Below are 14,786 nucleotides of genomic sequence, written 5' to 3'. Positions count from 1 at the left end.
GTTTCCTTTGTATGTGGTGAATTGCTTTTCTCTTGCTGCTTTCAGAACTTGCTCCTTCTCTTCAGTATTTGACAGTCTGATCAGTGTATGTCTTGGAGTGGGTTTATTTGGATTTATTCTACTTGGAGTTCTCTGGGCATTTATGCTTTGTGTATTTGTATTGTGTAGAAGTTTGGGGAAGTTTTCCCCAACAATTTCTTTGAATACTCTTTCTAGACCTTTACCCTTCTCTTCCTCTTCTGGGACACCAATGAATCTTAAGTTTGGACGTTTTATTTTATCTATCATATCCCTGAGATCCATTTCGACTTTTTCGATTTTTTTCTTATTCTTTCTTTTGTTCTTTCATTTTCTGTTCTGTGGACTTATAGGACACTGAGATGTTGTTCAGCTTCCTCTAGTCTTGTGTTGTGAATATCCAGAGTCTTTTTAATTTGGCCAACAGTTTCTTTAATTTCCATAAGATCTTCCATTTTTTTATTTACTCTTGCAATGTCTTCTTTATGCTCTTCTGGGGTCTTCTTTATGTCACTTATATCCTGGGCCGTGGTCTTCTTGATGTCCTTTAAATCCTTTGCCATGTTTTCGTTCCTCGATTGTAGTTCTTTGATTAATTGTGCAAGATAGAGTGTTTCTTCCAAAATCTTGATTTGTGTGTTTGGAGTTGGCTTCTCCGTATTGTCTGGTTTTATCATATGCATTGAGATTTTCTGTTGTTTTTGGCCTCTTGGCATTTGCTCTGCTCGACAGGGTTCTTTCAAGTTGTAAAAAAAAATACCTAACTAATTTTTCAGAAACAGTTTGGTGGCGTACACTTTCTCTAACTAACCAGCAGATAGCGTCCACGAGTCACCTATACCCCTCAAGTCAGTTCTTCCCAACTCTGTCTCTGTGGAGTGTGGGGAAATGATTTTTGTGGGGTTCAGCTGGTGAACTCAGTTTGGGTTTGTTGTTGCAGTTGACTGCCCTGAATGTGGGGCATGTGTCCCGGTGGCTAGGGAGTTAGGGCCGCTTTAATATTCAAACCTCCCAGGTGTTCCCGGAGATTCAAGAGTGTTGCAAGAGTCGAAGCCTTCATTTCAGTTTTGCCCCAGCTTTTCTCTGTCGCTGACCCACAAACCACCGGCATTGACGTATCGTCCCTGGGTTTTCCGAGTGGGCCCCCCTTCTCAGCTGTGATCTTCCAGGACCTCTGCTGAGGGAAGGCTGTGCTAGGTTACTAGTGCACGTTGTCCCTCAAGGGAAGCCCTGGGCCGCCGGGCCATGCAGGGGCACTCCCAGCCTGATGGAAAGATTAGCCTATAATTCTTGCCTGGTGTAAGTTCTGAATGGAAGGCAGGTAGCAGAGCTGGGTCCTACCCCTTTCCTCTTAGAGTAGATAGATGCCCTAGGGGGAGGTCATTAGCATTTCAGTGGTCTCTCTCTGCCTGTGCCACACCCTTGTCTGGGTCACAGAGCTGGGAACTAAAAATGGCGGAGGCTTTCTCCACTGAGTCGAAAAGGGAACAGAGCTAGTCGGAGGCGACCCTCTGGCTCTCCAAGGTCAGTCGTCACCCAAAGCCTCTGTCTACTTGTTAGGACTTTGTACCTCTTAGTGATCAGTTCACACTCGCTAATTAAAACCCCAGTTGGAGCTCAGCTGAGCTATATTTCTTTGCTGGGAGAAAGCTTCTCTCTGGCACCACGAGGCTATGTAGCTCGGGTTGTGGGGGGAGGGGTCTCCCAGTTTGGATCTGCATTTCTTACTTAACAGATTTTATGCTGTGATTTCGGGCATTCCTCCCAATTCAGGTTGGTGTATGATGAGTGGACGGTCACGTCTGTCCCCCTGCAGTTATTCCGGATTATTTACTAGTTGATTCTGGTTTTTTTTAGTTGTTCCAGGGGGACTACTTTGCTTCCACTCCTCTCTATGCCGCCATCTTAGATCCCTCCTCTTTTTGTGATATTTTATACAAGGATGCTTCAGATGTGTATTAGATGTGACTGATTATAGCAAACCCTATTAGATTTGTATTAACTAGTTACACGTTATGTTCATAGTTTTTGTGAATTGCCTTTTTGTTTAAAAAAAGATGGCCTATTTTGAGCCTTTGTATAGGTACATTTCTGTTTTTATAACCAAAAAAAACTTTAAAATTGTCCCAAACAGAAAAATACTGGCTGTCAGAAGTATGTTCTGTTTTAGTGTGTTACCATTACTATATTTGTTTATTGTAAAGGTGGACATTTAGCATTCAGTGCAGTTTTCAATAAAAAGTAAAAAAAAAAAAAAAAAAAAAAGTTACTACCTTAGCAAAAGCATAGTACTACTATATACTCCTTGTAATTTAATGTTAAATAAATATTTTCTTGATGTAATGTGCAAGGGCATTTTGTTACATTTGCTAGAGCCCAGTTTTGCCTGAAAGGAAATTTTATTTGTCCATCACTCCTAATCCATGGTTAAATACTGTAGATTACTTCCCAGGGTCTCTTAAATTTCTTTCCTTTTCCACAACCACTAATTTAGTTTTGGTTCTTTGATTATATTACAGGTAAATGATAGTAGTGAATTATCACCTACCTCAGTCTCTGTGACAGACTAAATCTCTCTTTGCCTAAGTCCATGTTGAACGGATTGTTGGATGGACCAAGTATCCTGCTCTAGTTAGAAGATAAGTTCAAAGTAGTACACTGCCATTTAACTAGCTGTATGGTTTCTCAAAGTACCAGTTAATTCAATTGTAAAAATTGGAAATAATACTGACATTCTATTAGGATTGTTTTGAGAATGAACTAAATATGAAACAATCTCTTCATGAATTCTTTGGACTTATGTAAATGTTACTTGCAAACTGTTAGGCTAAAATGTTTTTCTTAAATTGTTTCTTATTCACACCAGTGAGTTCAGTGGTTCTTATTCATGCTAGTGACTTCATTTGTACAATCTGCTTATAATTTGGGGTGCAATATGGTCTTTTGGAAAGTATATATGAGCTGGGATTGGGAGGTCTAGATTTTTATAGTAATATTTTTATCTGTTCCTAGTTTCTCTTTGCATGGTTGCTTTATTTGCAAATAAAGCAACCTCCAACTGGTACTTTTCATGAGCTGTTGAAATTGGGTAACGTTGTTACTCTGCCAACTGGTCATACAGCCGGAGTAATATTACCTTGCATAATTTAGTTACCACTTTTCAGGTTGTGGATTCTACAAGTCATTAGTCAGGGCTCTCAGAATTGATTTGTCTTTCAGAAAGTGGTTCACAGACTGATTTATATGTAAACATCTATTTACAATGTGAAATACAAGTGTTAAACTGCATTTTATATAAGAAAAATTATCCAAATTATAATCATTAGATTGTTTCTTGCCACATAAACTCTTGAGTAATGGAGGTTAATTGTATGATCTAACCTCATATAGCCTGATGTACCCATCTCCACTGTAGCAATGTATTTAACACATGAGCTAGACTTGTATCTGTCCGTGAATAAGGGCACAGACCAGTGGAGAAGTACAAAATGTGTCTTGCTTTGTGATTATCCTTTTTCTAGATTCTAAACTGAGTCTTCTGTCTCTGTTAAGTTGTTCGTCAGGTCATGTGTTTGTGTGTATGTCTAAGTGAATGTGTGTCAGTGTAATATGTTCAGGTGATTTGGGGGTAAATTTTCTTTTTACAATCAGAATTCTGTCTTGCTTCCCAGAAACTTTACATCACTTGATCACTGATTAGAGTGAGTACCTTCTGCAGAAAGCTGATTTCCTCATTTCATCCTCAGAAGGATTGAGGGGAGAGGGGGATAGGAGCAGAGGTCCCTGGCTGTGAGGCAGCATGACGTACTTATCAGAGTGTGGGCTTCTGGGGTTAGACTGTTTAAATCTGACTCCACTATTCGCAGATTGTGTAATTTTTAGAGAACTCCAACCATTAGATAATACACTTCTGTATGGTAGATAGTAAACATTACATGAAACAATTTTATATGTAATTGGAGATAAACTAGAAATGAATATACAGCTAATATTACCCAGTATCATTCCTGTGTATCATGCGTATCATTACTGTTTTTCTTTTAATGGGTTTGGCCTGGGCTAGGAATTTCATCTCCCCTTTTCAGATTTGTTAACTTTGCCTACAGTATATTTTCTAATTATTGTGTCCTGCCTCCCCTCCCCACCCCAAATTAAAGTATGGTACTCTTGAGTGGAGGCATCCATACATAGCTGATTGCCAGTGCATGTAAGCTGAATTTATGGCAGAAAAGAATAGTCCATTTTAAATCAGTGTCACTTTTTATTATGCTTAATGATTTTGTTGGCGATTACAATCGGTCTGCCTCGTATAATGGAAATATTTAAAGGATTGCTATTTTCCTAGGTTTCAAAAATATTTTGTTTCACTTTTATATGATTTGAGAATCTTGATACCAGTTCTAAGCAGATTCTTATGAATAGAATGAATGCCATATAGATTTGTGAATTATAACCTAGGAATCACTGATTCTCAGAAATTAACTTTTTATTTTGATCTATTTAGGAAGGTGACATGCCAATTCATGAACTTCTCAGCCTTTATGGTTATGATAGTACTGTTCGACTACCTGAAGAAGATGAAGAGGAAGAAGAAGAGGAGGAAGAAGGTGAAGATGATGAAGATGCTGATAATGATGACAACAGTGGCTGTAGTGGGGAAAATAAAGTAAGGTTTTACATATATATTTTTAAGATTATAGTCTTTATTCTTGTCAAAGCTATAATTTATTATATTGATTTAGACTTCTTATTTTTAAAATCTAACTTTACTCTTTCTGATTTCAAAATTTGTATATTTGACTTAAAAATGAAGATATAGAAATGTGTAATACAAATATTGGAAGTCCCCTGTAATCCCATTCCTGAAAGGTAACATTTTAGTCTGTGTTGTTCCAGATTTCTTTTCAGTGCTTAATCTAACAAATATTATATACTAACTTAAAAAAATGCTGTTGTTTTTAAGTAATAAAAGCTAATTGGAAGTTCTGTATTCATTTATTTTATTTGTTTTGAAATAATTTTTGATTTACAGACGAGTTGCAAAGCAAGTAGAAAGTTCCTTATACTTTTCACCCAGCTTTCTCTAAAGTTAACGTCTTATGTAACCATGGTATATTTATGAAAACTAAGAAATTAACACTGGTACAATACAGTTAGCTGAACTACTGTTCAAATTTCACCAGTTTTTCCACTAATGTCCTTTTTCCTGTTCCAGTGTCTAATCCAGGATACTGTATTGCATTTAATGTATTCATTTTAGTCTTCTAGTTTTATTTGGAACAAAATTTGAATACTGTAATCTTTCATCTGTAACAATTTTTCTTTACATCTTAAAAAAAAAATTCATATTCCACAGGAAGAGAATATAAAGGATTCATCAGGTCAAGAGGATGAAACTCAATCTTCCAATGATGATCCATCACAATCTGTTGCTTCCCAAGATGCCCAGGAAATAATCCGTCCACGTCGATGTAAATATTTTGATACAAGTAAGTGCCATATGTTGCTACAGTTTGACTAATTTTTGTATTTTATTTACTACCTAAAAGTCTAGGGTTTTTTTAATCGCTCTGTTTGAATTCATTTGTTGTATAATCTCTCTGAATGGTAAAGTGATTTTGTACTAGATTATTATTTTAACAATACTAGGGCCCTGTGTCAGTGCATATACACTAATTATATCATTGTCCTACTTAACTTTGAGTTTGTTCCTTTTTTTTTAACTGTTTTTCTTAAATGTTTGTTTCATGTTCAACTTTTTTATTTCTCCTAGTCTTGTCCTCAGTTTTTATTTTTTACTGCCTCTTAGACTTTCTAGGTGAATTCATAAGCACTGCTTTCTTTAATTACTAATTACTAGCTCTCAATTCTAAAGAAATGGTTGACTCGAGGTGAGAGTACATTATACACAGAAGACACCCCCCTAATTTTTCCACAGTTATGATTTAGTCAGAGATGGCCAAGATAACATTTAATGTATGTATGTATGTAATGAATGTATCTTGAATATTTGTACTTCACCTATTGCACCATGTTTCATTCTAAGCATTAATTGTCACTCGAGAAGACAATTCTGTTAAGAACAAATCAACCACTAGTGTTATTTGTGTCAGTTTGTGGTCTAACTTTCTTATACTTTAAAAGGAAGAAAAACCCTTGAAGAAAAAGGACCTCATGAAATACATAGTAATTTAATAACTGATTAAACATGACCCTTGGTTTGTATGAATGATTTCTGTCCCACATTTAGTTTAGAAGTGAATGTTGTGCTGGTAATAATTTTATTGTGGGTTTTCATCAAAGATTTGTATTAGTGCAAGCAAAATGTGTATTAGTGCAAGTAGAAGTTAGTTACTGAAATAATAGTGTTAATTTTAAGTTTGGGGAAATGTAATGCTGTATTTCTCTTAGTAAACAGAGCAGTTCCATTTCCAAAGTTTGCTTATCAGTTAAAGTGGGATGCTATGTGACTACTTTGCTTTTTGAAACAATATGTATTTCCTGCTTGATACTTCAGTTGTGGTATGCATGGAAGTGATACATACAGTAACTCATAACTTTTACATAGGAAGAATTACTTTCTATTATGTAATGTTCTTTTGAACTTTGTGTGTCATAATAGAATGAGTTGAGAAGATGCTGGAAGTCTAATAGTTTTCAGATTTCCCACCCTTTCTGTAAAAAAAATTCTTATTCCAAAGTGTAAACAAACAGCAGATTACCTGCTCTGAGTAAGAGAGCATTCCATGCATCCCGAAAGTAGTGCTGCAAAATCCCCAGTGTTCCAAAGAACACTATTTGGAAACCAGTTTTGTCCAAATCCTCATTTTATAAGTAAAGAAACTGAGGTTGAGGCGGGGCAAGATGGCAGACTGGTGAGCTGTATGTTTTAGTTACTCCTCCAGGAAAGTAGGTAAAAAGCCAGGAACTGCGTGGACTGGACACCACAGAGCAATCTGTCTTTGGGCATACTTCATACAACACTCATGAAAACGTGGAACTGCTGAGATCAGCGAAATCTGTAAGTTTTTGTGGCCAGTGGACCTGCGCCCCTCCCTGCCAGGCTCAGTCCCGGGGGAGGAGGGGCTGTCAGCTCCAGGAAGGAGAAGGGAGAATTGCAGTGGCTGCTCTTACCGGAAACTCATTCTACTGATTCAAACTCCAACCATAGATAGACTGAGGCCAGACACCAGAGACTCTGAGAGCAGCCAGCCCAGCAGAGAGGAGACAGGCATAGAAAAAAAACAACACGAAAAACTCCAAAATAAAAGCAGAGGATTTTTGGAGTTCTGGTGAACACAGAAAGGGGAAGGGCGGAGATCAGGCCTTGAGGCGCATATGCAAATCCCGAAGCAAGGCTGATCTCTCTGCCCTGGGCACCTTTCCTTAATGGCCCTGGTTGCTTTGTCTATTAGCATTTCAATAACCCATTAGATCTCTGAGGAGGGCCGTTTTTTTTTTTTTTTGTTTTTTTTTTTTTAAATCCTTTTTGCTTTTTCTAAAACAATTACTCTTAGAAGCTCAATACAGAAAGCTTCAAAGAATTGAAATTTGGGCACGTCAAGTCAAGAGCACAACTAAGAGAGCTCTGAGACAAAAGGCAATAATCCAGTGACTGAGAAAATTCACTAAACAACACAACTTCCCAAGAAAAGGGGGGTGTCCGCTCACAGCCACCATCCTGGTGGACAGGAAACACTCCTGCCCATCGCCAGCCCCATAGCCCAGAGCTGCCCCAGACAACCCAGTGTGACGGAAGTGCTTCAAATAACAGGCACACACCACAAAACTGGGCGTGGACATTAGCCTTCCCTGCAACCTCAGCTGAATGTCCCAGAGCTGGGAAGGGGGAGCAGTGTGAATTAACAGAGCCCCATTCAGCCATCATTTGAGCAGACTGGGAGCCTCCCAACACAGCCCAGCAGCCCAGAACTGCCCTGGGGGGACGGCACTCACCTGCGACATAGCACAGTCATCCCTCAACAGAGGACCCGGGGTGCACAGCCTGGAAGAGGGGCCCACTTGCAAGTCTCAGGAGCCATACGCCAATACCAAAGACTTGTGGGTCAGTGGCAGAGACAAACTGTGGCAGGACTGAACTGAAGGATTAGACTATTGCAGTAGCTTTAAAACTCTAGGATCATCAGGGAGATTTGATTGTTAGGGCCACCCCCCCTCCCCGACTGCCCAGAAACACGCCCCACATACAGGGCAGGCAACACCAACTACACACGCAAGCTTGGGACACCAATTGGGCCCCACAAGACTCACTCCCCCACTCACCAAAAAGGCTAAGCAGGGGAGATCTGGCTTGTGGAGAACAGGTGGCTCGTGGACGCCACCTGCTGGTTAGTTAGAGAAAGTGTACTCCACGAAGCTGTAGATCTGATAAATTAGAGATAAGGACTTCACCTGGTCTACAAACCCTAAAAGAACCCTATCAAGGTCAGCAAATGCCACGAGGCCAAAAACAATAGAAAATTATAAAGCATATGAAAAAACCAGACGATATGGATAACCCAAGCCCAAGCACCCAAATCAAAAGACCAGAAGAGACACACCTAGAGCAGCTACTCAAAGAACTAAAGATGAACAATGAGACCCTAGTACGGGATATGAAGGAAATCAAGAAGACCCTAGAAGAGCATAAAGAAGACATTGCAAGACTAAATAAAAAAATGGATGATCTTATGGAAATTAAAGAAACTGTTGACCAAATTAAAAAGATTCTGGACACTCATAGTACAAGACTAGAGGAAGTTGAACAACGAATCAGTGACCTGGAAGATGACAGAATGGAAAATGAAAACATAAAGAATGGGGAAAAAAATTGAAAAACTCGAAATGGACCTCAGGGATATGATAGATAATATGAAACGTCCGAATATAAGACTCATTGGTGTCCCAGAAGGGGAAGAAAAGGGTAAAGGTCTAGGAAGAGTATTCAAAGAAATTGTTGGGGAAAACTTCCCAAATCTTCTAAACAACATAAATACACAAATCATAAATGCTCAGCGAACTCCAAATAGAATAAATCCAAAAAAACCCACTCCGAGACATATACTGATCACACTGTCAAACATAGAAGAGAAGGAGCAAGTTCTGAAAGCAGCAAGAGAAAAGCAATTCACCACATACAAAGGAAACAGCATAAGAGTAAGTAGTGACTACTCAGCAGCCACCATGGAGGCGAGAAGGCAGTGGCACGATATATTTAAAATTCTGAGTGAGAGGAATTTCCAGCCAAGAATACTTTATCCAGCAAAGCTCTCCTTCAAATTTGAGGGAGAGCTTAAATTTTTCACAGACAAAGAAATGCTGAGAGAATTTGCTAACAAGAGACCTGCCCTACTGGAGATACTAAAGGGAGTCCTACAGACAGAGAAACAAAGACAGGACAGAGAGACTTGGAGAAAGGTTCAGTACTAAAGAGATTCGGTATGGGTACAATAAAGGATATTAATAGAGAGAGGGAAAAATATGGCAAACATAATCCAAAGGATAAGATGGCCGATTCAAGAAATGCCTTCACGGTTTTAACGTTGAATGTGAATGGATTAAACTCCCCAATTAAAAGATATAGATTCGCAGAATGGATCAAAAAAAATGAACCATCAATATGTTGCATACAAGAGACTCATCTTAGACACAGGGACACAAAGAAACTGAAAGTGAAAGGATGGAAAAAAATATTTCATGCAAGCTACAGCCAAAAGAAAGCAGGTGTAGCAATATTAATCTCAGATAAAATAGACTTCAAATGCAGGGATGTTTTGAGAGACAAAGAAGGCCACTACATACTAATAAAAGGGGCAATTCAGCAAGAAGAAATAACAATCGTAAATGTCTATGCACCCAATCAAGGTGCCACAAAATACATGAGAGAAACACTGGCAAAACTAAAGGAAGCAATTGATGTTTCCACAATAATTGTGGGAGACTTCAACACATCACTCTCTCCTATAGATAGATCAACCAGACAGAAGACCAATAAGGAAATTGAAAACCTAAACAATCTGATAAATGAATTAGATTTAACAGACATCTACAGGACATTACATCCCAAATCAACAGGATACACATACTTTTCTAGTGCTCACGGAACTTTCTCCAGAATAGATCATATGCTGGGACATAAAACAAGCCTCAATAAATTTAAAAAGATTGAAATTATTCAAAGCACATTCTCTGACCACAATGGAATACAATTAGAAGTCAATAACCATCAGAGACTTAGAAAATTCACAAATACCTGGAGGTTAAACAACACACTCCTAAACAATCAGTGGGTTAAAGAAGAAATAGCAAGAGAAATTGCTAAATATATAGAGACGAATGAAAATGAGAACACAACATACCAAAACCTATGGGATGCAGCAAAAGCAGTGCTAAGGGGGAAATTTATAGCACTAAACGCATATATTAAAAAGGAAGAAAGAGCCAAAATCAAAGAACTAATGGATCAACTGAAGAAGCTAGAAAATGAACAGCAAACCAATCCTAAACCAAGTACAAGAAAAGAAATAACAAGGATTAAAGCAGAAATAAATGACATAGAGAACAAAAAAACAATAGAAAGGATAAATATCACCAAAAGTTGGTTCTTTGAGAAGATCAACAAGATTGACAAGCCCCTAGCTAGACTGACAAAATCAAAAAGAGAGAAGACCCATATAAACAAAATAATGAATGAAAAAGGTGACATAACTGCAGATCCTGAAGAAATTAAAAAAATTATAAGAGGATATTATGAACAACTGTATGGCAACAAACTGGATAATGTAGAAGAAATGGACAATTTCCTGGAAACATATGAACAACCTAGACTGACCAGAGAAGAAATAGAAGACCTCAACCAACCCATCACAAGCAAAGAGATCCAATCAGTCATCAAAAATCTTCCCACAAATAAATGCCCAGGGCCAGATGGCTTCACAGGGGAATTCTACCAAACTTTCCAGAAAGAACTGACACCAATCTTACTCAAACTCTTTCAAAACATTGAAAAAAATGGAACACTACCTAACTCATTTTATGAAGCTAACATCAATCTAATACCAAAACCAGGCAAAGATGCTACAAAAAAGGAAAACTACCGGCCAATCTCCCTAATGAATATAGATGCAAAAATCCTGAACAAAATACTTGCAAATCGAATCCAAAGACACATTAAAAAAATCATACACCATGACCAAGTGGGGTTCATTCCAGGCATGCAAGGATGGTTCAACATAAGAAAAACAATCAATGTATTACAACACATTAAAAACTCGAAAGGGAAAAATCAATTGATCATCTCAATAGATGCTGAAAAAGCATTTGACAAAATCCAACATCCGTTTTTGATAAAAACACTTCAAAAGGTAGGAATTGAAGGAAACTTCCTCAACATGATAAAGAGCATATATGAAAAACCCACAGCCAGCATAGTACTCAATGGTGAGAGACTGAAAGCCTTCCCTCTAAGATCAGGAACAAGACAAGGATGCCCGCTGTCACCACTGTTATTCAACATTGTGCTGGAAGTGCTAGCCAGGGCAATCCGGCAAGACAAAGAAATAAAAGGCATCCAAATTGGAAAAGAAGAAGTAAAACTGTCATTGTTTGCAGATGATATGATCTTATATCTAGAAAACCCTGAGAAATCAACGATACACCTACTAGAGCTAATAAACAAATTTAGCAAAGTAGCGGGATACAAGATTAATGCACATAAGTCAGTAATGTTTCTATATGCTAGAAATGAACAAACTGAAGAGACACTCAAGAAAAAGATACCATTTTCAATAGCAACTAAAAAAATCAAGTACCTAGGAATAAACTTAACCAAAGATGTAAAAGACCTATACAAAGAAAACTACATAACTCTACTAAAAGAAATAGAAGGGGACCTTAAAAGATGGAAAAATATTCCGTGTTCATGGATAGGAAGGCTAAATGTCATTAAGATGTCAATTCTACCCAAACTCATCTACAGATTCAATGCAATCCCAATCAAAATTCCAACAACCTACTTTGCAGACTTGGAAAAGCTAGTTATCAAATTTATTTGGAAAGGGAAGATGCCTCGAATTGCTAAAGACACTTTAAAAAAGAAAAACGAAGTGGGAGGACTTACACTCCCTGACTTTGAAGCTTATTATAAAGCCACAGTTGCCAAAACAGCATGGTACTGGCACAAAGATAGACATATAGATCAATGGAATCGAATTGAGAATTCAGAGATAGACCCTCAGATCTATGGCCGACTGATCTTTGATAAGGCCCCCAAAGTCACCGAACTGAGCCATAATGGTCTTTTCAACAAATGGGGCTGGGAGAGTTGGATATCCATATCCAAAAGAATGAAAGAGGACCCCTACCTCACCCCCTACACAAAAATTAACTCAAAATGGACCAAAGATCTCAATATAAAAGAAAGTACTATTAAACTCCTAGAAGATAATGTAGGAAAACATCTTCAAGACCTTGTATTAGGAGGCCACTTCCTAGACTTTACACCCAAAGCACAAGCAGCAAAAGAGAAAATAGATAAATGGGAACTCCTCAAGCTTAGAAGTTTCTGCACCTCAAAGGAATTTCTCAAAAAGGTAAAGAGGCAGCCAACTCAATGGGAAAAAATTTTTGGAAACCATGTATCTGACAAAAGACTGATATCTTGCATATACAAAGAAATCCTACAACTCAATGACAATAGTACAGACAGCCCAATTATAAAATGGGCAAAAGATATGAAAAGACAGTTCTCTGAAGAGGAAATACAAATGGCCAAGAAACACATGAAAAAATGTTCAGCTTCACTAGCTATTAGAGAGATGCAAATTAAGACCACAATGAGATACCATCTAACACCGGTTAGAATGGCTGCCATTAAACAAACAGGAAACTACAAATGCTGGAGGGGATGTGGAGAAATTGGAACTCTTATTCATTGTTGGTGGGACTGTATAATGGTTCAGCCACTCTGGAAGTCAGTCTGGCAGTTCCTTAGAAAACTAGAGATAGAGCTACCATTCGATCCAGCGATTGCACTTCTCGGGATATACCCGGAAGATCGGAAAGCAGTGACACGAACAGATATCTGCACGCCAATGTTCATAGCAGCATTATTCACAATTGCCAAGAGATGGAAACAACCCAAATGTCCATCAACAGATGAGTGGATAAATAAAATGTGGTATATACACACGATGGAATACTACGCGGCAGTAAGAAGGAACGATCTTGTGAAACATATGACAACATGGATGAACCTTGAAGACATAATGCTGAGCGAAATAAGCCAGGCACAAAAAGAGAAATATTATATGCTACCACTAATGTGAACTTTGAAAAATGTAAAACAAATGGTTTATAATGTAGAATGTAGGGGAACTAGCAGTAGAGAGCAATTAAGGAAGGGGGAACAATAATCCAAGAAGAACAGATAAGCTATTTAACGTTCTGGGGATGCCCAGAAATGACTATGGTCTGTTAATTTCTGATGGATGTAGTAGGAACAAGTTCACTGAAATGTTGCTATAGTATGTAACTTTCTTGGGGTAAAGTAGGAACATGTTGGAAGTTAAGCAGTTATCTTAGGTTAGTTGTCTTTTTCTTACTCCCTTGCTATGGTCTCTTTGAAATGTTCTTTTATTGTATGTTTGTTTTCTTTTTAACTTTTTTTCATACAGTTGATTTGAAAAAAGAAGAGAAAGTTAAAAAAAAAAAAAAAAAGAAAAAAGACAAACAAGGAAAAAAAAAAAAAAAAAAAAAAGATATAGTGCCCCCTTGAGGAGCCTGTGGAGAATGCAGGGGTATTCACCTACCCCACCTCCATGGTTGCTAACATGACCACAGACATAGGGGACTGGTGGTTTGATGGGTTGAGCCCTCTACCATAAGTTTTACCCTTGGGAAGACGGTTGCTGCAAAGGAGAGGCTAGGCCTCCCTGTATTTGTGCCTAAGAGTCTCCTCCTGAATGCCTCTTTGTTGCTCAGATGTGGCCCTCTCTCTCTGGCTAAGCCAACTTGAAAGGTGAAATCACTGCCCTCCCCCCTACGTGGGATCAGACACCCAGGGAAGTGAATCTCCCTGGCAACGTGGAATATGACTCCCGGGGAGGAATGTAGACCCGGCATCGTGGGATGGAGAACATCTTCTTGACCAAAAGGGGGATGTGAAAGGAAATGAAATAAGCTTCAGTGGCAGAGAGATTCCAAAACGAGCCGAGAGATCACTCTGGTGGGCACTCTTACGCACACTTTAGACAACCTTTTTTAGGTTCTAAAGAATTGGGGTAGCTGGTGGTGGATACCTGAAACTATTAAACTACAACCCAGAACCCATGAATCTCGAAGACAGTTGTATAAAAATGTAGCTTATGAGGGGTGACAGTGGGATTGGGAATGCCATAAGGACCAAACTCCACTTTGTCTAGTTTATGGATCGATGTGTAGAAAAGTAGGGGAAGCAAACAAACAGACAAAGGTACCTAGTGTTCTTTTTTACTTCAATTGCTCTTTTTCACTCTAATTATTATTCTTGTTATTTTTGTGTGTGTGCTAATGAAGGTGTCAGGGATTGATTTAGGTGATGAATGTACAACTATGTAATGGTACTGTAAACAATCGAAAGTACAATTTGTTTTGTATGACTGCGTGGTATGTGAATATATCTCAATAAAATGATGATAAAAAAAAAAAAAAAAAAGAAAGTAAATGAGATCATCATGTAAATCATTGTTGTTGACTGGAAACCAGGTTAAAAAAATAAATTCAGTATTTAT

At 38.2% G+C, this 14,786-nt stretch overlaps 1 protein-coding gene across 6 annotated transcripts in view; it reads left to right on the top strand.

Annotated features, from left to right (window-relative positions):
* MIER1 (MIER1 transcriptional regulator) overlaps window positions 1–14,786 on the top strand; it is a 70,579-nt gene that overhangs the window by 29,520 nt on the left and 26,273 nt on the right. For all 6 annotated transcript variants that reach the window (XM_037826960.1, XM_037826965.1, XM_037826961.1 and 3 more), the window contains 2 exons: window positions 4,523–4,684; window positions 5,375–5,507. In XM_037826960.1, the coding sequence (XP_037682888.1) occupies window positions 4,523–4,684; window positions 5,375–5,507 (295 nt within the window). The remainder of the gene's footprint in view (window positions 1–4,522; window positions 4,685–5,374; window positions 5,508–14,786) is intronic.

This window comes from Choloepus didactylus, chromosome 2 (assembly GCF_015220235.1).
Source record: "Choloepus didactylus isolate mChoDid1 chromosome 2, mChoDid1.pri, whole genome shotgun sequence".
Classification (NCBI taxonomy): domain Eukaryota; kingdom Metazoa; phylum Chordata; class Mammalia; order Pilosa; family Megalonychidae; genus Choloepus; species Choloepus didactylus.
Note: the sequence above shows the minus strand (reverse complement) of the source record. Positions and strands in the feature narration are given on the sequence as shown.